This window comes from Corvus cornix, chromosome Z (genome assembly GCF_000738735.6).
Source record: "Corvus cornix cornix isolate S_Up_H32 chromosome Z, ASM73873v5, whole genome shotgun sequence".
NCBI classification, from domain to species: Eukaryota; Metazoa; Chordata; class Aves; order Passeriformes; family Corvidae; genus Corvus; species Corvus cornix.
The window spans coordinates 62,855,617-62,881,616 of record NC_046357.1 but is presented as its reverse complement, the minus strand read 5'-3'; the positions used below and the strand labels follow the sequence as shown (position 1 = coordinate 62,881,616).

Genomic DNA, 26,000 nt, shown 5'->3' with positions numbered 1-26,000 from the left:
TGTCTTTACAAGTTTATGTGGCACCCTAAAATGCAAGCAGTGAGATAAGCATTTTATAATTTATTTTTATAATTGTCTGATAAGCTTTTTGAATCACTGACATGAATCAAAGCAGAAACAGCTTGGAGAACTTGCAGAGCATGAATAGAGGAACAGCCCCAGTGCCTCAGAATGTGCCTTTGTAGCTATCCAGGTGCAAAGATAAAGGTTGTACTCTTGCCCACGTTCCTCCTGGCAAATTTCGCCATGCACATAATGACACTACTAACAGAGCTGCCTGCTCTTGCTTATGCACACACCAAGCACAGGCTTTCCTGATTTAAGCCCCTGTCTCACAGGACACCTGTTCCAGCTGCCAGGAGAAATCTTGGAGGTAGGAGTCAGTGGGATGCTAGACAGAATGATTATGCTTCTAGGCACAGCTTTAAATTTTTGAGGGATCTTGTGTATGGCCAGGCACAACAGAAGGAGCAATTTCTCTACAGGTCTTTACTCCTTTTTATTTAGAAGGTTAGCTCCAGGGACAAAATGAGTAAGTGAAGATATTAATACCTTACTGCTTACCATTACTCAATAGCTAAGAGCAAAAGGAGATCCTATGTAGGTTTTTTTCAGCTTAGGGTGTTTGCATTGCATCATCTTATAATAAACTTTCTCTTGCAAGTGAAGGAGGAAGAAAGCAAAGCATGGTGTCAGAAACAAGTTCCCTTATTGTAATATCTATGTTTCTTCTACCCCCTTCTGGCATTCCAACAATTCCCTATAGTATGTAGCTGCACTGCTTTCAAATCTGTAGGGCTGCTGGAAAATAACAACCTCATTAATTAATAATGCAACTGAAATAGTAATTTCATTTTGGAGTTACATGTAACAACATTGAAAGGAACTGAAGGTTGAATTCTGAGCTGTGACATAAAAGATATATTTGTCGTAAGGAAACATGCTGTTCATTTAAGTTTTGTGAGCAGTAAGGCCCAGTTTATATTCCTACTGGGACAGAGTTTGCTTAATGTAAGTGAAGGGTGCTGGGTGGTGTCAGGAAATAGATTTTATCATGCCTGTTTTAGTCTGGGTGCTGCCTGGTAAATAGCAGGATTTCTTCTATCTGACTTGTGGCACAAATCGTAATCTCTTGCCCAGGCATGTTCATGCAGAATGCAGAAATATCAGTATCACTCTACCTAGGCAGGCTCATTTAGCTTGAGTGTTGCATCCTTTTTATGTTCTTCCGGGCCTCAAACAAAATTATGACCACACTGCTTCAATTGTCAGAAGACATGGCTACAGCTTGATATAATTTCTGTATTTTCTTATAGTAACTGAGCACTAATACAAGTATTAATGCTTCCAACTTTACAAAATTTATGACCTTTGAAAGTATCAGCTGCATTTGATAACTGAGAAAACAAGCACAGCAAGATCAAACAACTTGCTTAAGGTCACTCAGAAACTGTGGGAATGAAAACCTACATGGTTCTTTCATATAGACCTCAACACAAGGCAGTCTCTCCCTCTCTTGTGGCTGTTCTAAGATTTTTTAGGATGTGCAAATGTGTCCAGTGCCGCATCAGTCCAGACCCATGGCAGTAGAATGATCTTTCTTCTGATCCCTACAAGGCTCTGATGGCTTCTTTTCCCCACTCTGCTGCAGTGATTCAAGTCCTCCTGTGATCATGTACCTCAATGGAGCACATCACAGGACTAGTGACTGCTCCTTTGAAAATTTCAAGTGGTATGGATTCCCTCATACAGCTCATTTTTCCCAGCTGCACAGAGGGAAGAATAATTTTAAGTACAGTACATCTTCAGCTATCTCAAGTTCCCATTCTCCTCCTGAGATAGGTCTTTTTTGGTCTTCTGCGTCTTGTACAGCATGCCTGCTCAGAATTTAGTGTCCATGAAGAAACCAGAAAAATATATGAATGTTTCTCTCCCTCCAGCCAGATCCCGTGTCCTCCATGTGCTGCATGATTACTGCAAGTTTGTCACAGAACTTTTAAGGGGAAATACACTTTTTCAATTTTGTGTTTAATAAGATGTTCTTGCCTATGAATATAACTTCACAAGGATGGATGTGAACCATTTTGGCAAAAATGCTTGGCGGTGCAGGAACAATTAATATTTATAAATGCTAAAATTTTGAGGACCCTAAAATTCTTCTATCTTTGAAAATCTTCATGTCTGAATCTTTTCCCATTGTCTTCTCTCCTTTGTTCACATCTGCATGCTTCTTTTGTTTTCTTCACTCTGTACTTGAATTTTTTTTTTTTTTCTTTAATTTCTTTATTCAGTCTTCTGTCTCTTGGGGCATCTGTTGCCCAGGTAATATTTTCAGTCAAACCACTGTAATGCATGTTGTGTTTTAACTTGGTAATTACTTGTGTAAGCCATTCCTAGAATATTTTAATTAATTTCTTTAACAATGGGCCTTCTACCAATTTGCAGATCTTTTAAAAAACCTCATCACCATCACTATCACTCCAGGGAAAAAAAAAAAAAGAAAAAACACCTCAAAATCCAGAGAAGATCTGAGAATTAGAAAACATGCAGGCTAAAGACAGCAATCCACCAGACGGTGGCTATGGATGGATTGTGGTAGTGTCAGCCTTCATGGTGATGGGCCTCACTGTTGCTGTCCTCAAGACTTTTGGTCTATTCTTTGTTGAAATCCAGCAGCACTTTGATGAACTTGCAAGCACCACTTCCTGGATCACATCAATAACTATTGCTGTCTTTCATTTAGGAGGTAGGTAGTAGTGCTCCTCTAGCATTTTATTTTAATGTATTAACTACCCTAGCAAGTTTGCAAATCTTCCTTAAAAAAACCCACCTAGAAACATGTAAGGTCTAGACTTCCTTCTTCTGTCTCTATCAAAAACACAGAAAATTTTCTTACAGAAAATTGGCATTTGCTGCCTCAGATATGGAATGGGTTAATAACAGAACTCTATAGACACAGGAATCTGATTGCCTGAAAAAACATCATGTACCTAAACTCATGATTAAGTTTTGCTACAGGCTTTGAGTTAAACTCATTAGATATAATTCTAATAGCCACAGAGCTTGTTGAATCAAGCTCTTAAACCAGTTTGTGCAAGTTCACTGATCTCTCAGAGTGACTGTCACTTTTTCAAAGTACTTCAAAACATAAAGATTGTGACCCTGTCTGGCAGGTAAACCATCTGCTACCAGAATGAATGTCAGTCCTGCTTTTTTCCACTTCTCCTTTTTATCTTCACCAAGATCCCCTTTCTTTGCATGTATTACCAATCCTGTGTCTTCTTTACCCCTGTTAGTATGATTCCAAGTTACTGATCTACCAGAAGACTCCAAGAGTTAAAAAGAAAAAAAAAAAAACTTCAGCTCACACAGAGAGAGGTCAATAAAGACATGACCATGCAAGCAGAGAGTAGGAGAAGAGAGAGTGAACTATCCCAGTTAAAGGCAGTGAGCTATGAGAACAGGTCAAATACCACATCTCACCAAATGAAGGAGGGAAAAATATGAAACATACCGCATTTGACTCAACTTGGTTGTTTAGAGAGTCCTTAGTGCCCTTGTAAACTGCATGATCCTTCACATGATGGTGAGGATTCCAAACATGTGCAGGCTTGAACTGTACAGAATTTGTGAAGTCTGCTCTGCATATTCTCATAGAGATACATGGTTGCAATAGGTAAATATCCTTACATAATAAATGCTATCATAATTTTGTTTATGAAGACACTTCATTACATAGACACTGTATAATTACATGCATCCTACTCAGTCCACACCTATCAGTACTATTGCTTGCAACTGCAGTACTTCCAAACATCAAGAGCAACTGATCTTGCTTTGAAAAATGTATTCTGAAGGAAAAAAGAGTAACCCAAAGTCAAAGTAAAAAGATAAAGTAAGTCATGAGTTGAAAAGATTTTATCAGTTCCATAAACTGCTATCCTTGATGCTTGCTTTACAGTGACAGATGTAATTAACTGAAAAAAAACATTGAAAAACCTGCTTCACAGGCCACAGAAATTAATAAATGGTAATCTATCTATTTGGTTTACAAATTAGACATATCACTGACACATTGTGATACTATTTTGTCACTCAGGCATTTGAACTTCATGAGAAGAAAAAGCCACCATAGGAGGAAAAACCTTGAAGTCCTGTTTCAGTTAGGTTTTGTTTTGTTATAACATATATTTACATTATATAGGAATGTATCAAGGAATACAGCTTAGGACACATTAGTATCAAGTATAAACCAGCAAAAACTTATTTGCCTAGTCAAGTGTGAGGCCAGCCTACTTCAAAAAAGGCAGCTATAATTTTCAGCAGAAACTGTTTTTCATCCTTTGAAATACTTTGAAAATAATCCTCTTTCAGTGAATAAAGCTTGATGGCCAAACATTCCAAACCCCTTCTGTATAGTAGTTTATAAATGTCTCAGGTCAATACATAATTGTCCTCATCTTCTCCTGCCTTTGCTTCATTTATAGGGACCACAAGACTTCCTGATGAAGATCACCTGAGCCTCCAGTTCTTTGATCATGTTTCCATGCCTGGCTTACTCTTTCTTAATATGTATCTCTGGGAAACCTTAAGTGTCATTTGGCGTATTTGGCAGTATGAAGGATGATCACTGAATTATTATTTTTTCCCATTTGGATCCTTTCAACAGCAGGTCTGTTTCTTGTGTCGAAGGAGAGCATGTGCTTCCACTCGCAAGGTCTGCACTTGCAACAGGCTGTTCAGTTTACTAGAGCAAGGATTCTCCCCATCACCTTGACCAGCCTTCTCTTGGTACTGATGTACACCTCCCAACACCTTTCTCTTTGCACTCTGGTTGTCATCCCTTTCCATTGCTTGTACATTTTCTGTGTGTTGCCCTTACCCTTTCAGACTCTGGAGTCCAGCTGTTTTACCCATTTCCAGTTCTGTGGCTAGCTTCTTTCTTTCTCTTGCTACCCCATGTTTAATGTCTGCCTGTTTATTCTTATTTGCTATTTAAAAATTGAGTTTTGGTAGTATTCCTGTTCCAACTACAGATCTTTTTCTTGTCTTCAAGCATTTTCATGGAAGTTATCCTGTGTCCTTGCTGGCTGCTCTCTCCTAATCATTGTCTTCCTACTTATTTCAATTTAGAATCCTGGTCCTCGTTAACGGAATTCCGTTTTATGCACGAGCTCCAGCTGCCAGGATATTTAACACATTGTAGGGAGCTGGTGGTACTTGGGAATCCCCTAGTGGCCATGGCTATTTAAAGAAATCCTACGGCCTTGAACTCAACTCTGCGATGCTGATGGAAAAACAACCAGGCAGTAAAACTGATCCTTAATTAAGCAAAAATATGCCTGACATTTCAGGTGCTTCCAGACAGCGACTAGAGACCAAAGCAGCAGCTGCACATCAGATCTGTACCGCCTGCACCTTTGCCCTTCTGTTGAAGAGTCCCTGCAGTCTCTTGAGAGAAACTGTACCACTAAAATAATGATTTAAGAAATGAACTGCCAATTTTCTGTAAAAACAATAACCACAAAATAAACCCTAATTTTTGGTCCTTTATAAACTTTTAAAATTCCATTAAGGGTTGATTTTTGCAAAATTCTAGAAAACAAAAGTTAGTTTTCTCCAGAAAGTTTTCATGCCAGCCACATCAATAATATATTCTCAATAATACAGTTTTTATAGATGAACCTATAGATTCTATGGCTGAAGTTTCTGCTAAAACAGTCCATGAGGTTCTGTCGTGTTGGTAGTTGTATACCTACATGAAAATCAGTAGAACTGTCCTACTATAAGGAAGGCACTAAAATGCTCTTTCCCTTTAAAAGAGTCCACATATGTTAAATATATTTTCAAATCTGTGCCTCAGGGACAGTCATTTCTCTAACAGCAAGGATACAATTTTGAAATTTTGATTGACCTCCTACCCCATCCAGCAGAGTTAAGGCTGTTTGTGTCAAGCATTATAAGGCTAGTCCTCCTCCAAATGTTTTATTTATTTGGCTGTGTTAATCAGATTATTGTTCCTAATGTATTTTTCTTTCTCCAATTTTGCTGCTGATCCAGCCCCTGTTGCCAGTTCACTATGTGTCCAATACACCCATCGGACAGTTGTGATCACTGGAGGACTTCTGGCTTTTTCAGGAATGGCACTGGGGTTTTTTGGATTCAACATGGTCTGGATGTATGCAACGACCGGCTTCCTACAGGGTATGAATTTATGGCTTTATGGCTTTCTTCCAACAACATATTATTTGAGGGTGCTAGTGGTAGGAGTTTTAAAATCTGGTATCTATCTTGATTTTATGAGCAGCTAGAACCAGCAATGCTCTTTAAAAGAGATTTCCCTCCCATCCCACTCTGGAAATAAGAATTTGTACAGAAAACCTGCAACAATGAAGATGACAAATAGATGCCAGTAATTTGGACCTGCAAATGATATGCAAGCAGAAAATTAAGTATTTTGTTTTTCATTCAGAGACAAGAGCTTTGTGAAGGTTTAAAGAATCTTCATAAAGGGTGCTGAAGTTATAAGACATGGAGATTTTGTACTTTCTATCAACTTATCTTATGTTTTGAACAAAGTCCCAGGCTTCCATTTGATTCCAATCCTTTCCTTTACTCCAGGCAAAACCAGGCCAGAAAATTGTCTCCAACAGCTAGCAGATTTTCCTGGAACAGGAAGCAAAGCTAGCAGGGAATAATATAAACCATTCTGAATTCCATACTGGATGCCTGAGAAAATGTCTGGAATTTGAGCCCGTTGGCAGTCCTGGGCTGCTGAAGTCTAGGGAGACATCAAAATAACTCTAAGTTAGAGCAGGTTTTAAGTTTGCTCAAAGCAGTCGAGCGAGAAAATGAAGAGCAAACAGAGGCAATACACCAGCTTCCTTCATGTCCTGCCTCGCTTTCTACCCTGAACACAGCTCAGCTTAACCTGCTGGTCTGACCTAGTACCAACCTTAGCGCAGACAGCATGGACACTGAGATCTGTCTAGCTTCAACCCTATGACCATGTGATTTCTCATGCACTGACAAGGCTGTGAAACCAACTTCTTCTTTTTTTTTTTTTTTGAAGTGAGAATGTAATAATGTATATACTTCATGTTCCTGCTTTTTCGCTTGAATATATACAACTTACAGAATATAACATCACAAATATACTCTTACATCTAATCCAGCTAAGCTCATGCTTCTGCTAGGCAAAAATGTTTTCCTTCTAACACTTTTTAACTTTACAAACGTAGGAGCACTGACTGCTTTAATGTCCACCTTCACAGAATACCTCAACAGTGTCTAACCAGTGCTATTTCTATTGGTGATTTTCAGGTCTTGGCATTTCCTTTTCGTGGACACCAGCCATTAGCATTGTTAGCCACTATTTCTCCAAGAAAAGGGCTTTGGCCAATGCTATTGCCAGTGCTGGAGAATGTGCCTTTGCATTCACGTTTGGGCCATTTTTCCAGTGGTTGATTAGTCAATATGGATGGAAAGGTGCCCTCTTGATCATAGGTGGCATCCAACTCAATATTTGTGTCTGTGGAACACTGATGCGACCCCTGGCAAGCAGCTGCCTTGAGACCAGACATTGCAAAACTGAAACACCACCTCACAACGGCGCATCCAGGAGAGACAAAGAAGATAAGTCTCCTATCACGCACAAAACTTTCAACTGGATGCTTGTGAGGCGACCAGAATTTGTACTTTATGCCATTTTTGGTGTATTAGCCGCTATGAGTTTTTTTGTTCCTCCATTATTTTTAGTTCCACTTAGCTACAGCCTGGGAATAGATGAATCATGGACTGCATCCCTCCTATCCATTTTGGCTATAGTGGACTTTGGAGGCAGATTGCTGTGTGGCTGGTATGCCAACCTCCGTATTACCAAAACCATTCATTTGCTGGCAATGACGATTACACTGATCAGTACTTCCCTGATGCTGTTGCCACTGGCTAACAATTATCTTTCCTTGGCAATATTCACTGGCTTCTACGGATTCTTCTTTGGTACAACAGTCGCCATTCACATTACAGTGCTGGCAGATGTTGTAGGCATGCCAGAATTCGACAGTGCTCTAGGGCTTTTCATGCTCATTCGAAGCACTGGAGGTTTTGTGGGGCCTCCTCTTGCGGGTAAGTTAAGACAACTCTATGCCAAATACAGTTTACAAGAAGAAAGGGGAATGGTAATCCAAACTGAAAAGATCTGGATCTGCACTCAAATTTCCCTGGTTTTTAGCTCAGGGGTATCTGAGCAAGATGTATATAAAAAAGAAATAGTCATTTTAAATCCTCTTCAAAATATCTTGCTCCCTCTCTTCTCTGTGATTTTAGAGATACCTTTTCAATGAGAAAACAGGGATGAAAGGTAGGGTTCACATGGTGGAACTTCCTGCTTCCTGAATCTCACATAATGCCACTTGATGGCCACCAACTGTCTTGCTATGAAAGTGTGCCTCTGGGACAAGCAGCAGACCCACACTTTCAGAGAAGAAACTGAAATCTGAGACTAGTGATGTTGCAGAAATGCTGGTATTGTTGGGAGGGTTTCTACAGAAGTTCAAATTGAACAGCCTGAAACATTAGGCTATTAAACCTCAAGGAAATATTCAGAGAGATGCCTGCTGTTTTTAGACAGCATTTGAGCCAACTAGTATAATAAGTGAGGAAGGCAGCACATAAGAACAGTGGGAAGAAAGACCAGACAATGAGACAGCACATGGATTTATGGGCTGGCAACGAGATATAGTCATCTTGGAAAAATGTGAGACAAAGGAACTGCAAGCTGTAGAGACTTTAAAAAGTGATACGGCAAAAAAAATTGACCTGTGTGTTGTGTACAATGCAGATCTGATTCCTCATCCAAAGACCATTGCTCATGCACTACAAGTGACTTTTGTGGTAATGACATCGCTGATAGGTTGCAAATGAGTCAGATTGAATACTAGAACATTTTAACTCACTTTTGAAAATACAGGAACCAGGAAGATTTGTAGAGGGTTTGAAACAGAACAGTATCAAAAGTGTGTTGGAAAGATCTGAATAAAATACAGATTATAGTGGCTGGTCACCAGTACTGACTATCTGGGGACCAGTGTGGCCCCTTTTTGTCTATTTAGTAATCTACAAAGAAGGCATGGAAGAGCAAGGAACCCTAAGTGCCTCTCAAGCTCTCCTCTCCCCCTTTAAGTGTAAAATGTAAAACATTTGAGTTCATGGTTCCTGGGCTGATGTTAGTTTAGAATGTGGGCTAGGAAGTACCCTAAACATGGACAAACTTCCCACAAGCAAGCAGCCTTCATCAGCCCACAAAAGAATGTGCCATCATACCCACAGGGCAGCTGACACACTGCTGAAGCGCTACTACCATACTAGATTTCTCAGTACAGTACACAGTGGCATTACGTACTTTGGTTGGCTTAAAGCTCCCTGAAAACCAAGGTCTTTTTGTTAACATCTGTGACTCTTTGTAAAATGACGAACCGGAAACCCATAACACGTCAGACAAATTCTCCAACTCTGTCTCCAGCAGACAAATCTCCTTTCCTTCTTTAAACTGACTCGTGCTGTAGTTATGGTACAAATTACAGCAACAGCTACACCACAGAACATGGAGCTACTCAGATACACAGCTGCATGGTCTGTCTTTTTCACCAGTACCTGCACTGTCTGCCACACTTTAGGTGGGAAAGTGCTTCAAACTGTGTAGTATATTGTTTCACTAGTAATGCACATATACAAAGCAATGAGATGTGAATTGTGTTTCAAAAATGCTGTAGTGGGGTGATGTTCCATGTGCTCATGATGTAGAACTCCACAAGACAAATACATAGCCAGCACACTGTGAGAGGATATATTCACACTGCTGAGCTAATTTGCATTAGCCTGTTCTCCATCAATCACATTGCTGTCATTTGTTTCTCCCCAGGTCTGATTGTGGACATGGCTGGAGATTACAGAGCATGCTTCTACATGGCAGGAGCCACTCTTGTCCTATCAGCTGGATTTTTAGTCATTTTAGATCGACTCCAACAGAGAAAAAAAAAAGGAAGCAAGATTAGAACTAAACCAGAAAAGTCAACATTACCTTACCCTTCCCTCCATCTCCTGAAACATCAAACCAGAAGGTTGAGAGCCTGATGTAGTGGTGTGACTACATGAGACCTCTGACAACATTTCAGGACATATGGAAGTATTTTATTTTTGCCAAACTCACTATTAGTAGGATTTACAAAACAACAGAAGTTTTGGGTAGGAATGTTTGAAACAAAGGAAGAAAGTAATTAATTTACATGCAAACTAGAGCAGTAACCATTACCATATTATTTTGATATTAAGTTGAATTTTGACTATGCAAGTCTTCAGCAGAGTCCCACAGGGCTGTGCTAAATGAACTAGGGAAACCATGGTCTAAATTAAATTGCCATGAAGCATGTATGCAGCAGATAGAAACTCTACCCCCAAATGCAGACTGCAGCTATCACTAAAAAAGAGGAAGAGGCATGAGCTCACAGATGTTTACTTGGGGAAGTAGTGCCCAGTATTTTCAGTAAACAAGCTGGATGTGAAAGCACAAGTAAATGAATACAGTTTTGAGCTAAAGGGTTTGCAGGTACTCTACAGAGCAGGGCTGGAATAAGATAAATAAATAAACCTGATAAAAGGTAAAAGTTACATGAGTAATAGAATACAGTAGAGAGAAATGCAGTCCTAGATATCAGAAGTAAAAAGCAAAATATACCCACATAAAATGGAGAAAGATTGATGAATATTAGAGAAGACCTAAGGCCACAGTGGACTTCAAACTGAGTAACAATCCCAAATGCAACCCTGTATTAAAAACAGTAAATGCCTTTGTGTGTTACGGTAATATAGAGGAGATAATGATGCTTGCAAGGCTTTAACTGGAAGAAGTACATGAGTTGCAAAGAATTAAGTGGAACATAAATGAGAAGATTAAGAAAACACAGTCAAGGAAAAAGTGTAAGAAATAAAGTTTGTCTGATTTAGAAGACAAAAATTTTTACAGGGCATGAGAACAGCCTTCAAATCCAGAATAGGTTGAGATAAAGAAGACATGATTAATTCCTTTCCTTGTTAAGACAATTGGTAATTGATATCATTCACAGAAAGGCAGAGTTATGTAACAGGGAAAAAGCTTCCTTGTGGCGTGTTAAGTCACAATGCAGACGATGGGGAGAATATGAAAACACAGAGGTATCAGAGAATAAGTAACACACGATCAAGAATCTAAATATATGTGCTTCCGAGTAGTAGTATGGACTAGATGACTTCCTGACGTCCCCTTCAGTCCCATGTTCCAATTATCCTAAGGCAAATACTTTGAGTAAATACTCTATTTATAAGAATAAAAAAGAGTCTGTATCCAAACAACTGGGGTTTTTTGTAATTTTATTTTATCGGGGGAAGACAGAACTTAGGGAAGAAAAGGCTGAATCACATTTAGAAAGAAACATTAAAAGGAAAAAAAAAAGCAACCGTTTAAAGCTTTCAAACTATTATGAATGTCATATCTGCTCTACTTACAAACTTCAGAAATTTTTACCATTGAAACACTTCCTCTGTGAAGCCAAGTTGACATAAATCTCTCATGGGAAATAATTTCTTCTTGTCTCATAAGAACAAGTATTTCAAAAATTTAATTTAACTTACAGGGAATCAGCAGAACCATTAATAAATCAACTACCTGTAACAGCTTGATTGCAGAACATATTGGGAGGAACACACCTGGGTGGGCAAAGTCTTGTAGTAAGGCTCTGAAATACCTGACAAAATCCTTTTCAAATTCATCAATTGAAAAATTTGAATTTTTCTAGGAACATTATTCTTCAGTCTTCTGCAGTTTTCCACTACTTAGTATAACTCTTCATTTTATAAAATAGAAGTGGTATTGCTGGAGGTGGGAAGAATGGGGAAATGTTTAATAGATGCAGTTTCCATCTCTGACATTCTGTTAAAATTCTATATTTTATTTACAAGCCCTGTCACCAATTTATTTTGACATGTCCTGTTGTTTGACATGGGCAGTAAAGAAGGCATTTAGTGGCATGCTGTGCTGGATGAACAGGGGAACAAGGATTAGATCAAGCGAGGTGATTGTTCCCCTCTGCTTCACAGTTATGCATACATTTTGGAGCAGCAAGCACAGGAAAGAAGTTGACAAAGATGACTGAGCTCAGCAGAGGATCACTGAGAGGCTGTGGAACCAGAATTGGTTCAGCCAGGGAGAGCAGCAGCTTTGGGGCACCAAGCAACATCCCCAGCATCAACAGGAAGGATAGAGGAGGTGCAGCTGGGCTGTTCATGATGCCATGAAGATTTCTGCCTTTTCTTTTATATCCCTGTTATACCTTTTTGCAACTTCTGTATTCCTACTGCTTTTTGCCTACATTCTTGGACTTGTTTGTCAAGCTAAGAGACTAAACATTTTAGAAGCTTCGTAGCTAGGGATCAGTGTGCCCCAGACCCCAAGGTCCTCTCCAGAACACATTCTGTATACCAAGATAGAACCATCCAGGGGAGGGTTCCTTGGGGAGGGGGGCTCACTTGAGCCTCTCATGGGGGAATCTTTGATAGATATGCTAATTAGTAAAACCTATAATGTTATACCCAATGTTGGGGGGAGGGGGACAGAGATAGACTCGGCGGGGTGCATCTTGATGCCTATGACCTGGACGTGTACACCTAAGGATCCTTAAAATAAATACCAAGGTAAAATCCCTTTTCCCCTTCTAACCGTGTATGACTCTTGATTTTAAGACCATGAAAAGGCATCAGTTGCTGGCGACCACGAAGGGACCCTAAAGACCTTGAAAATTGCAGTCTTGGTTTGGAACACATCTTGCTTTGCCCCTCTCTTTGCCAGCAAATTACAGAGGGGCCGGAGCAACAATCTAAGACTGTGACCAGGACTTTAGGGCCCAGCACGGAAAGGCATCATTCACAGCAGTGCATGGTGTGAGGGTGAGGCAGCAGCAAAGCTGAACAGGAGGAGCTCAGGCTGAAGCTATGAGGACAGCCCAGCAGCAGGGACATAGTCCAGCATGGTCATGCTGATGCCATCCTTGGGGCTTTCATGGCCCAACAGAGTGAAGTCCTGAGCAGCCTAGTCTGAGCTCAGAATCGGCTCTGTCAGGACTCAGGCTGGAGATTTCCCCAGGTTCCCACCAGCCTGCTCAGGATCTTGTGAGAAATGAAAAGTCATGCTTATATTTTCTTTGCTAAATGCAATAAATAGTATTAGTTGCTTGGACACTGTCATCTTGTTGCTATGTATCTGTTTAATGGCACAAAAGAAGTCAAATCATAGACTCATAGGATTTACAGAATTGGAAAAGCTCAATCAGGATTATCAAAGTTCAACTCCTGACCACCCCAAGAGTCACACCATGTGCCTGAGAGTGTTGTCTTAATGCTTCTTGAACGCTGTCAGGCTGGTGCTGTGACCACTTCCCTGGGGAGCCTGGTCCAGTACCCAGACACCCTCCAGTTGCAGAACTTCTTCCTGCTACCCAACCTAACCCTCCCCTGACACAACTTCAGGCCATTCCCTTGGGTCCTGTCACTGGTCTCCAGAGAGAAGAGATCAGTGCCTGCCCCTCCTCTTCCTCTCATGAGGATGCTGAAGACTACAATGAGGTTTCCCCTCAGTCAATTTATTTTTGGCACTGTTGCTACAGGATTAAGACTACCATTCCTTCTTTACTGTAAGATTCAGGGATGGAGCAGAGGGAGATGGGTCTGACAGTTAGGACCACAGCTTCACTTGGAAATTACTTGAGGAGGAAGTTTCTGTCATGAACCAAGCTTTCAGGATGAACATATTTAGGGTGTTTGAGCAAGGCAGTCTACAGGATATGTTACTCCCTGGAGGGGCCTTCAGTCAAGGCAGGAACAAGTTGAGGAATAGTTTATTTTCAAAAAGCTTCAAATCTGGCCTATAGCGGAACTCTTCAGCCTGGAAGCCAGATAATACCTCCTTCAAAGTAAGTCCCCAAACCACGGAGAGATACAGATCCACAGGACGAACTGAAAGGGATATAATTCCTTATTCTCTCTTACAGTACTGTGTTACTGTTAATGTAGATTTAGCAGTGAAATACTTGTTTCCACTGAATTTCCCATAAAACCCAAAACTAAAGTCTTTACTAAATCAGGTGTCAAGGTACTTGTGTTTCTTTGCTCTGTCTGCTGTAGGAAGCCTCAAATGTCAGAGAAAAATAATTATCAATTAAAGGAAGTAAATTAATAAAAATCCTAGGATCTTGTCCTAGAAAGATGGAATCACAATGTCAACATCACAAAACCAATCAACAGCTATTCTTTTTCAAAGGTCAGGCCTGTTATTTGTAGTTACACTACAAGCATTCATTTCCTACCTTTCACCAAGATTCATCAGTGTCCTGGGTTTGCCACAGGTTTAGCAATCACAAAAAAACCTGGGCCACTTCGGGGTTTCTCCAAAGTACTCCTCTTCCACCCACTTCTCCTGAAATACTGTCTTTGAAAAGGTAGCACCTTTGGAATCTATATAGTCAATACCAGTGATTTTACAATGATGGAGTTAGCAGCACTACATCAGAGAAATAAGATTTTGTAAAAAGCTTGAGATCAGAATCAGGATGTGGTGTTTCACATCCTCATCCATCCATTCAACTCCTCAATAGCAGCATTCTGCATTTACATTCCAGATGGCACCACAGATCCATGACGAAGTTGTTATTTTTTTCCCCTTTTTGTTGTACTATTAACAACAGATTCATTCAGAACACAAAATATTCAAGCAGTTGACATTTTGCCCCATACATCATTTGAGGCAAATAAGGGTCGGAGACTGGTTTTGCTACATAAACAAATCACATGGATTTTCTTTATTAGCATTTTGATTCTCACAAGATCAAACAGCGCCCTTCAGTTATCATCCTCTTCCAGAAGATTTTCTTCAGGAAAACACATGACTTGATAAAGAACTCTATAACATTTTCAAAATGCACAAAGGCTGGCATGTTTCTTGGGAACTTGGCAGACTGTGATAGCGTCCATTTACAGTTTTACCCACATGGATATTTACAGAAACTTCCCTGCACCTCTTTCACCTTTGAAATTCCTACTGAGTTTATCTGGGATAACTTGGCCAAATTAGTAACTTTATGCTCCTCACTGTTCATTTTTCTTGTACCCTTTATTTTCCCCTCTGAAAAAACTATGTTGTTTCAAACTTTAATGGGTGTAGCAAGACCAACTAGATCCTTCTGGTGCTAATCACAGAATGACTGAGTTTGGAAGGCACCTCTGGAGATCCTGTGGTCTAACCCCCTGCTGCAGCAGAGCCACCTGGAGCTGGTTGCCCATGACTGTGTCCAGATGGCTTTTGCAGATCTCCAATGAGGGAGACTCAACAAACTGTATGGGCAACATGTGCCAGTGCCCAGTAACCCTCACAGAAAAAAAAGTTTCCTATTGTTCAGAGAGCACAGCCTGTGTTTCAGTCTGTGCCCACTGCCTCTGGTCCTGCCACTAGGCACTCTAATGGAGAAAGTATATAAAGACAGGTCAGATTTTTACTATTGTTAGGAAAAATACATAAGCAGAAAAATGGTGACTTCCGAGCCCTGCACTAGCTAAAAAATATCAGTGTTAATACTTTTCATCTGACTTCCTAATGAAATGGATGTTGGTCACTCACATTATCTGTTCTTTCCTATTTTCTTTGGAGTGTGTCAGCCATTTTCAGCACATTTAGAGCCTGGTGCACAGCTTTACAGACAAGTGAAAACTTAAAAGTGTTTAATCCTTCAAACTTAAAAAATCTGTGGAAGGACAGAGAGGCTCAGATTAATGATTCATTAGGATACATGACAAGCAGAACGTAGCTCTTGTATCTTCTCTCTCTTCTAGCAGTAACTAACTGCTGGTATATCATAGTACCCAGACCTCTGAATCAATCACAGACTGCCATTTCTTGCCTGATCTTGTCAATGGAATTACTACACGGTTACCACAGGCAAAGACCAGGCTTCATTAGTTCTGCAGCCCATGGGACAGACTCTCTTTTTGTTGCAGTGTTCGCTTCTCTGTATAGAGTTAAACTGTATTTACCTTAATCTGAGACACTTTTGTCATAGTGTAATGAATTTTGGTCCACATATGCTAGTTAGCACAGTGTTAAAACGGTGCAAAAAGTGTGCATAAACAAAGCTATAGTAAATACATGGAAATATACCAGTCCTCTGTAACAAAATAACCAGCCTTAGATCAAAACATGTTTGAATCTATAAACAGTCTGCCCACTCTAGGAGCTTGTACTTATTGGGCAGGTAAAAAGGTGTTGGTCTGTCTCTCAGAGCACACGTAAATAATCAAGTAATAATAGATTTTTCTGCTGCTTTTTAAGAGGGAAGAATGCAGAAGAAAATGAGAAGTTGTGTCCTCAGCCCTTTCAAGCTAATTAATGCATTCAGAGGCTGTACTGAAAGGAATTTAAACTCGTGATAGTCATAAGAGGACAGATCAAAGGAGAAAAAAACAGACCAAGTCAAAGAAAGCTGCACATGCCTTCAGTTAACAGACAGAATACAGGTCCGAAGGAGGTAAGATTTATATTTTTTTATTTTACACAAAATTTTCAGTTTTGCTTTAAAGTTATGATTTAGAAGAGGCTTGACTGTCTCTAAGTGAACTCATAATATTTTCTTTCATTGGCTAGAATTCTCTTCAGTAAAGTCATCATGTTTTATAATTTACCTCTATAGGATAGGTAGGTTAGCCAGATACTATCAAGTAGGATCCGTTGTTGTGCTCTTCAGATTACAGAAACATGATTACTTGTGGATTCCTTCTTCATTATATTTGATTGAACATATTTTTAACTGTTCAAACAGCTGTGATCATCACCTTAAGACTGGGAATTAAGATTGTAAAGATTGGGAATTAAGACTGTAATATAAATTCCCTACACATCTGAGTTTAGACTGTCAGCAGACATAAATCAGTATTTCCATCTGAAATTCAACAGATCTCTGAGAGTCTCCAGTGACTGAAAACCTGTCCCCTGAGTGTTTACAGGGAATAACAGAATAGACAAACAACTATTTGTTAGAACAATATTAGTTTTTCTTCTTAATAGGTTTCCTTGACCAGGTAAATTGCCCTTTTTTCTATATTCTAGATTTTGCTTCAGAATTCTGCCATCCCTTGGTACCAAAAAAATCACATCAAATTCTGCAAACTCTGTTACACTCAGGTGCGAACACCTTGATGTCAGTGGTGATACTCATATATATAGTTACGGTTTTGAGTATTATCTTAAATTGGGACAGTTGCATATGTATATGGATCTAATTGATTCTGAAGGTATCAGATTATCCTGCCTCTCTAAAAAGCTCCCGTTAAAACAAAGAAGCTGATAATACTATGCTTTAAAGGTAATAAATTGTTTATCACACTGAGACACTATGTTTCTACCCTGTAGGTTTGAGCAGGACCAACCTCACAAAATGCCCAGAAGATATAACCACCTGGATGGCAACAATTTCAAAGGGAAAGGACACGCCTATTTTGCAGCAGAAGAGTAAGCATAAATCAAAACCTATGTTAGCATGTAAGCTGGTGAAAAAATTTGCATTGAAAGAAAACCAGAAAATTGTATAAAAAAAGTCACTGTTGGATATAGAGCGAGTGCATTTAACTATCTTTAAGGAGCCCTCAAAGTTAAGAAAAAACAGAACTGTAGAATTCAAAAATCAAAAGTTAAATCATATGATCACAAGTCATCAGCCTTTACCAAGTTTATTGAGGCTTATTTAAAATTTACTTTTGACGCTGTTGCAAGGTGATCTGTATACTAAATTTATACTTAGATTCACAGACCTCTCTTAGGAACCTCAAAGGGACATTGTCTCACCCTAAAGAACGGGGGAAACTCTGTGGAGAAGTGGTTAAAAAAAAAGCAGATGAAGACATCAATGCCATACAAAAGTGACTTTCAAAACTATTTCTGGCTAATATTTTTTATCTTTGAATTACAATAAAATATGTTTGGTCTGGGATTATTAGAGACACCACCCAGCTGGTGATGTTTTATTACATTAGACAAATAATTCTGGTGTGCTTGGGATGTCTGTATGTGGATTTTGTCAGGTACTGGCTTACTGGGCCTCAAATTTAATTACTTGTTCATACTGCAAGATAGTTGCTCCTCCAGGATCAGCTCTGGCAAAAAGAATAAATAAAGGGGAAAGCTCTCTCATAGTACATACAAAGCAGTTCAGTTCTTTAAAAAAAAAAAGGTGGTTAGTCATGTTTCAGCACTTGAAACTAGGCATGCTCACCTCTAACTCTAACTGCTGTGAATTCTAGTGGCTGCAATTATAAGTAGTTTTTCTAGATATGCAAAAATGACACTCTCGGTACAAAGTGTAGTCCAGATATGAGCCCAGATTCTGAGTAGCACAGCTTCAGCTTTAACTGGAATTGCAAAAAGTTGCATACACACTTTCCATACTAGCTTCTGAGTAGTTAGGGAAGGAGTTAGATGGCAAATGTGCAGTCAGAAGTACCAGCTCCAGAAATGACATACGTTCTGGGGGCATGCAGGCTAATGGATAGCTAAAACTACTCAACATGTGAAAAGCAGAAAGTCTAAAAATGTAGAGAGGGCAGCTGCCTGGAGAAGCAGTCTCTCCAAGTTTAAACCATCCTGGCAAGAGTAGCAAAACCAGTGGAGCCATCTCATATCTTTGGCTGCATCAGAAAGTGACTGCTGTGAGCTCTGTTCTTGGGTTAAACAGGCCTCCAGGCCACACAAAGTCTTCAAGGGACAGGAGCACCTTACAAGATACATGTACTTCGGAAAAAGAAAATCCCTTTGTCTCCAAGGGGCCTCATGATTCAAATAGCACACGAGACGTTCAGACAAAAAGGCAGCCTGTTCTGCCACACAAATCTCCTTGCATCTCCTTTCAGGCTTCTTTGTTCACTCCTTCATGAGACTTGGGGTCAGTGAAAATGACAGCAAATAGATATAAAACCTCTCTGATAAGTCACATATGCCACTACTCAGTCCCAATGGAAAAGCCTGGGGTAATTACTGCAAGGCAACTGGGCATAAGATACACAGAAGTATGTTAGAATGGGTTTATCCTGATTCACACAGTAATTTTTTCCCTGCATACTCTTTTCCCTTTAACTGTTTCACCATATTCTTCTGTTCCTGAATAGGCAAAGAACAAAAAAAAAAGGGAATTAATTCCATATATCTCAACAGGGAGGATATTAACACTGAAGGAAGGGTTTTTGTGACTAGGAAATTTGCCATTACTTTGTCAGCTTGCTTTTTGACATAGAGTGGAACTGTGCTGCTTTTGTCAAGTGCCCAGTGAGCAGTGGGAAGGATGTTTTACAGCACAGTTTGCAAAGTGCATTTTCCCTAAAATGACCCAGTGACACCAATACTGTGCCTAGTATGTCACACAAGAACTAAATCCTTATAGAGCCCTTTATGAATAATGCAAAGTTTCTTAGACATGTTTTAAGGTTGTAATGTGTTTTATGTATCCAAAAAGCCCTTCCATCAATAGCAGTTGTTGCAATATGATGCAATTAGTATACATTTTTAAATATTTGTTGCCTAGAGAAATTTAGCAAATAAACATAAGCTGCATCATTGCATATATGGCATTTAATTTATTTCACATTCACTTGCAATATCACAATGCTGTGATTTGCTAGATTTACAGACAGGCATCTTTTTGGAATCAGTAGTCACTGGAAGATAATTATTTTCAAAGAAATATATTTTTAAAATACTTAAGAACTTGGTAGAGAAATTAGCTAACTGCGAAATCTACAGAAACTGGCTGAAGTTACTGATACTTTGCCTATTTTCTGAGGTAAATTCTGCTCCATGCCTTCCTCTTACAACAGGATGCTGACACAAACTTTTGGCCTAACCATTCTTGCTCCTGGGAGGATGCATCTAGTTGCAGTGCTAATGATTTTATTTTGCTTTCCCAACAGAGCTCTGGGTATTGGACTTTTCATTTTGGTGCTGGCAATTTTACTTGCCTTTGGCTGCTGGTATTACAAAAGACGTAGTGGCTACAAAAGTCTGCGGGTAAGTGTGGCAGCTCATTTTCTATCATGCTATTATTTTGACAATACATTACCTTGACTTGCATGACATTGATGCAGAGAACATCAAATCTGTAACATGACATCGTTATCTCAGGTAGTGTTTACACTGACATATGTCACAGACAAAACCACACAACATGAAACACAACCTTTCCTGAAGAACTTGCAAGCCAGACAAAGTGGTAAGAGGAACCAGAAACAAAGGGACATTAAACCAGTTGCCCAACTTTGCACAACATATCAGTAGAAAAATTTATTTCTAGGAATTATTATATTTATATTTACACAAAATGAAGAGGTGTTCTGTGTCCTTTCACTTAAATAAAAGTAATATATTCACTATTCATAAGATTTACCCTAAATAAGGACAGATATGATTAGAGTAAATCTAGGAAGCAGAGAAGAAAAATAACTAACTTGTTACAAGCAAGTAAATATGCTCACATATGGGGGATGGATTCATCCATATAAAATTTGACTTGCAGTTTTAAGGCTTACAACAAAAATGGGGCAGGTTTGAGATTCGTTTTCTAAACACAACTTTAAAATATTCTAATCTGTGTCTTCTTAGATAATATTTTTTAAAAAGGTACAATCCTTCTTATAACATCTGTTGTTAGAAGTCCCAAACCTTTATTTTTGAAGTTTTGCTCCCCCTCCTAACAAAGGAGGTCTATTTTAATCCTTTAAAGTGAAAGCTTGTTACGGTTTAACCCCAGACAGCAATTAATCACCATGTAGACACTTGCTTACTTCCCACTGCCACCCCGGTGTGGAGGAGAATCAGAAAGAAAAGGTGAACTTCATGGGTTGAGATAAGAACAGTTAAATAATTGAAACAAAATATAATCATCTATTACTACTACTACAACTCATCATAATAATGAAAAAGAGACAGAGAGAGGAGTAAAACCCCAAAGGAACAAGTGATGCCCACTACAGTTTCTCACACCCAACTGATGCCCATCTCATTTCTGAGCAGCGATCAGCCCCTCCCAGAAAAATCCCTCATTTATATACTGGGCGTGATGTTCTCTGGTATGGAATATCCCTTTGGCTAGTTCAGGTCAGGTGTCCCAGACATGAGCCCTCCTAGCTTCTTGTGCACCTGCTCTGTGACAGAGCATGAGTCACTGAAAAGTGCATGACTTAGAGTAAGAGCTACTGAGCAAAAACCAAATCATCACTGTGTTATCAGCATGAGTCTCATAACGAATCCAAAACAAAGCACCGTACCAGCTGTTTAAAAGAAAATTAACTCTACTCCAGCTGAAACTGGACAAAGCTTTATCCAAATATATGTTTTACAGTAAGTATCTTTTAGTTTTCCTAATATTTTGAAGAAGATATAAGTAACTATTTGGGATTAAAAAACCCAGCAGAGCTCTCATCTAAGTCAGCAAATCCATTTCCTTGCTGTTTCTGATAACTTTGTCCCATTCCCTTTCCAATTATCTATCCAATACATGTATCAACTGGCAGAATATCTAAAAACTGAACTTTCATAGTGAAATGTTGCAAAAATGAAAGTAATACTCGAAAAACCCTTTCAAAAATCAAACCAAATGCCTGCTTTATACAGCCTGGCAAAAAGCATAATCTGTTTTTTAATTCTTGCTCATCACAGATTGCTACTTTCTGGTTTGGAAAATCACATTTTTCTTAGGCTATTTTTGGCTAAGGGAGAACTGGTACAGCATGTGTACAAAAGAAATGTTGAAAAAATGGAAAACAAAAAGGTTGGGGATTAAGGAAAGAAATGGGTGGCATAAAAAGGAGGAGGCATTTGGGTACATGAGATGTCAATTCCTGCATCAGTCCAGGACCTAAAACATGTGATACTTATTTTTCTGGCACTGTAATTGCATTACATAGGAGAGAGAGAGTATGTCTCAGCAGAGACAGCCTGAAGTGCTAGGTAAACACACTTGCATTGTGTCTGGCCCTAATCCCAGATTCTAATATGTACTGTAAATGTGCTGTCAAATTTTAAATTATGCATAATTTGCTCCAACTTCACAGTCTTTTCTTCCTTTCGCTTTCCCCGTATTTTTTTTATGATCTGTCACAGAGCAAAAACACTAGTATGAGCACAATACGAAAGGTGGTAGGTGAGGAAGCAATACTGGACTGCAAAATGGCTCTGCAGGACTACAGAGACTTTAATTCTGTGGTAAGTTGCAACTCAAGATCTCACTTACTTAAAACTGAGTAAGACATGGTGAGACAATATTGTTAAACAGGCACTTGATGACTTCCCCCTTGGTGTATGCTCTCATAGACTGAGTCTTCAGTGCCTCAACTTATAAAATAGTATTTTGAAAAATTCGTACTGTGAAAAATTTAAAAAATGTTAAAAATCTACTATTTAGAATTCTTATTTCAAAAATTACTTTCTTCAACTTACATTTATTCTTAAGTCATATGATCATTATGTAATCTATTAGAATAATGCAAAGCTGAAATATACTGAAAAAAACCAAATATCTCCCTAATTGATTTTCTGCCATTCTGACAAACAACAAATGGATTGTGTCTGGTATACTATACTCTGACAAACATTGTCAGGGAACATTATAAAACTTCAAGGTATTAGCTCTTCTAATCATTATGGAAAGATGAACATTTAAACTTTCAATTTTCAAAAAGGTAAATTAAGTGATAAATACATATAAATGGGTGTGTTCAAATTGCTTTAGAATTGAGAAAACGCTAACTTACAACCAATTTCAAATAAGCTGCTCAAGTTTTTAACACTAGAAATAAGACAATGTGCCTGCATCAGGACTCTCAACGAAAAGCCTCAATATTTATCTGAATTATCAATATAAAACACCCCAGATATACATAAGAAAAATATTCCTGCCTTTATAACACTGGAAATTCTCTCTTTGGATGAACAATAGCAATAAAATGAATTTGAAGCAAAACCAGAAAACATACTACCAAAAAAGTAACCTTAAAAAAATAGACACAATGAATGAGCTCAGCTACTTTAAGTCATAGAACTGTAACTAATATGGGGGTAAACAGCTTAATGCATGTTTAATGTAATTTTCTTGTCATTTTTATTGTAATTCAATTGGTTTTTTTGATCTTTCACACCCATTTTCCTTACCATAGGTACCTGATGCTCCACCAGCTTATGACAAAATTGCTGCAGATCAGTCACCACCACCTTATTCACCATGATAACATGAAATTTGAAGTCCTAAACATACTGATTACATTTCTTCATGCTCGCTATTAATTTCCCGTATATGCTTAACTTTCTCGAAGCTCAAATCAAACAAAAGAAAACAACATGTTTTCATTAGCAGTTGCTGAAAAGTATTCCCGCTTAATTTACAGAACTGGTCCTTGAAATGCCTTAATAAATCTGAATGTGCTTTCATTTAAAGCTTTTTACTTCTTGTAGTCAGATTAATACATTAGGGTCTGGTCATCTTGAATTCTTCATAGGTCTACACAGATCTGTAATCACATACTATTCAGTATCAGTCAGAGTAAAAAGTGATGGCACCTTTGTTTTCATCTTCCTCATTTAGTCTCCCTTTCTTTAAAAATTTTTTAAAAACCCAAACCAACTATTCCTTAGAATGTGAGGTACAAGAATCTGAAACAAAATGAACCAAACCATTTGACTACGTCTTCTTACAGACTGTTTTCTTCACCAGCAGTTTTAAAATTAACTTCCAAAAAGCGACTGTTTTACAACACACGTTTACCTCACATCACTTTTTTATGTACCTGTAATTAAAAATTCCTTACAAAAAAAAAAAGATCAGTCTAGGCAATCTAGGAGTTTCTGCTTGGAGTTCATATTATTCCATACCTGTGAATGGGTATAATGACATCACCTTTAGTTCCTTGTGGCAGTCATGTGAGAGAGCAAAAGAACTTTGTAAATACAAAGCTTTACATGTAATTTCTTTCTAATATGATGAAACTATATAAGAAAATGCATGAAAACCATGTTTCTTGAAGAATACAGAAGACAGCAGACTCCAAGATGTTAATTTTCCCAGCTTGCCAGAACACTAACAGTAATTAAAACCAATGAATTTTGATATGCATAAATTGGCTACATACATTTTGTAGTTATTGTTTATTTAGCTTTTTTGTTACTGCTTGCTTGCCAGATTATTACTTAGTATTATATTCAGATCAACAGATTTATAAACAAGGCATGGTATCTCACAGCAGGAGGCAGCTAAAACTATTCAACGCTCATTAGAATCAAAAGTAGTTACAGAAGAAAACTGATTTGATAAAGTAATGATTAAGTATTAGTAAAGAATCTAGTTCTTTGTCATCAATTACACAAATACAAACACCTTAAAACAAAAAAAGTTTTAAACACAAGGCACGTTTACTTGCCTAACAAACTCCATCCATGTTGATAAATAATAAGACATAGTTTTTTTTAAATGTTTCTTTTGTAGTAAGAATGGTTATATAGATTAGTAAAATTGTTGGAAGGTAATAAATATCAGTAATTCCTGTGAAAGGTTATAATCTATCCAAAAATTTTCATAAATTTAGTTGATATATTTATTTAGAAACTTAAGAGATACGCTTTGACTTAAAAAGCTGTCTTACCTGTGTCATTTCTGCCTGTCAGGAAAAAGACTATGGAATTATTTAGCAACAGGAAGAAGAATACACAGGAAAATATTAAAAATGCCACCTTATAGCTAGTAAGCACTAGAGATGCAGAACACAACGGCTGATTAATTTTTTTGCAGGACTGGTAAGCTAAAGCTTGGGGCTGATATCTTAAGCCACTCAGTGCTCTGCATTTCTCTACTCTAGGGCAGCATTCCTTCAAAAAACTGTATAGTGCTACAGTGGAATAGAACTGACATACGCATTCATGTCTGAGAAAAGAATTTATTAAAAAATTAATAGAGATTATTTACTATAAAGTAATAAAGTGCTTAGAGTTCAAAAAGCTTCACTTAATTGCACACATTTTTAGCAGTGTCAGAATTAAATATATTACAAGCTGTTGCAAAAGCTCACGAGGAAGTTAACATTGATGAAGTAGGAATATTAATTTCTTTGTGGAACTATGTAAGGCCAAATTGTTAGAACTCATCAGCAGCCACAGCTAGAGCAATTAAACTTTAACGTGAATTTATAGATACTCAAAGGATAGATAAGCCCTCTTGGAAATCTACCCTTAGTTTTCAGAAAGTCCTCTCCTTTCTTCTCCCCGTGAAAGCACTATTTTTGCTTTATAGACACAGTTAGACAGTGGTCTCAGATTTAAGTGTGTTAAAATAAGAGCATGAAATAGAGCTACACAGAGCACTCTATTAAATAGGTGTAAACGTCATCACTCATGCTGACCATCACTCTAAATTCCGTTTTTCAAATCTGGCTCTATACCCACTGATGGTACACTGCAGAGTCTCATTGCTGACTCCTTAAAAAAACACTGATACAAGACAGATCAGACCTTGAAAACAAGAGACCTGTAATTGTCAAAGCTGCATGCTGCAAGAACTGGTACTTTTGTATTACATTCAATAACACTGCACTTTACCAAAGACTAGTTAAAACATTCCACGACATCTGTTCCTTTAAAGAGAAATGCATAGAAATGTCTCAACTACCATACATGGAGAACATCATATAGGGCGTTCAACCCCCTTGGAAGTCTTTCAGATTAGACAGTTGCATGACCCCAGAGTAGCAACTGGTCACCAAAATTTAGATTCATAATTTCTTTAGTTTGGTCATGTATGTAACAGGGAGGATGTAAAAGTCACAGACCTCCTACTCCTCTGGTTTTTACCCTCTTTGCAATCAGGCTGCAATCAGATGCCTTGTATTACAACCATAAT

At 38.4% G+C, this 26,000-nt stretch overlaps 3 protein-coding genes across 5 annotated transcripts in view; 2 read left to right on the top strand and 1 right to left on the bottom strand.

Moving 5' to 3' along the window:
- ERMP1 (endoplasmic reticulum metallopeptidase 1) overlaps nt 1-3,582 on the bottom strand; it is a 33,955-nt gene extending 30,373 nt beyond the window's left edge. Inside the window, exon 1 of the mRNA XM_010392879.4 lies at nt 3,515-3,582. Within this exon, the coding sequence (XP_010391181.4) occupies nt 3,515-3,519 (5 nt within the window). The 5' untranslated portion in view covers nt 3,520-3,582. The remainder of the gene's footprint in view (nt 1-3,514) is intronic.
- LOC104685270 (monocarboxylate transporter 13-like) lies at nt 62-11,590 on the top strand. Of its 3 annotated transcripts, XM_019281896.3 has the most exons (5): nt 62-373; nt 4,488-4,672; nt 6,061-6,204; nt 7,324-8,127; nt 9,923-11,590. In XM_019281896.3, exons 2-5 carry the CDS (start codon nt 4,624-4,626, stop codon nt 10,132-10,134), a joined length of 1,209 nt encoding a protein of 402 aa, XP_019137441.1. In that variant the 5' UTR covers nt 62-373; nt 4,488-4,623; the 3' UTR covers nt 10,135-11,590. The 3 variants fall into 3 exon arrangements, with proteins under 3 accessions (XP_019137441.1, XP_039423360.1, XP_019137442.1); XM_039567426.1 differs by lacking the exons at nt 62-373; nt 4,488-4,672 and adding an exon at nt 2,210-2,746; XM_019281897.2 differs by lacking the exon at nt 62-373 and having other exon boundaries at nt 4,391-4,672.
- Nucleotides 11,591-16,499: 4,909 nt separating this feature from the next.
- Nucleotides 16,500-23,542, top strand: MLANA (melan-A). The gene is made up of 5 exons (XM_010392878.3): nt 16,500-16,604; nt 17,486-17,584; nt 20,032-20,128; nt 22,220-22,321; nt 23,272-23,542. Exons 2-5 carry the CDS (start codon nt 17,511-17,513, stop codon nt 23,338-23,340), a joined length of 342 nt encoding a protein of 113 aa, XP_010391180.1. The 5' UTR covers nt 16,500-16,604; nt 17,486-17,510; the 3' UTR covers nt 23,341-23,542.
- Nucleotides 23,543-26,000: the final 2,458 nt, after the last annotated feature.

Excerpts from the sequence above, each read along its gene's own strand:
- LOC104685270 (XM_039567426.1), top strand. The coding sequence starts at position 2,545 with ATGCAGGCTAAAGACAGCAATCCACCAGACGGTGGCTATGGATGGATT. Across the intron at positions 6,205-7,323 it reads AACGACCGGCTTCCTACAGG|GTCTTGGCATTTCCTTTTCG; the intron begins GTATGAATTTAT and ends GGTGATTTTCAG. Across the intron at positions 8,128-9,922 it reads TGTGGGGCCTCCTCTTGCGG|GTCTGATTGTGGACATGGCT; the intron begins GTAAGTTAAGAC and ends GTTTCTCCCCAG.
- MLANA (XM_010392878.3), top strand. The coding sequence starts at position 17,511 with ATGCCCAGAAGATATAACCACCTGGATGGCAACAATTTCAAAGGGAAA. Across the intron at positions 20,129-22,219 it reads GTGGCTACAAAAGTCTGCGG|AGCAAAAACACTAGTATGAG; the intron begins GTAAGTGTGGCA and ends GATCTGTCACAG. Across the intron at positions 22,322-23,271 it reads ACAGAGACTTTAATTCTGTG|GTACCTGATGCTCCACCAGC; the intron begins GTAAGTTGCAAC and ends TCCTTACCATAG.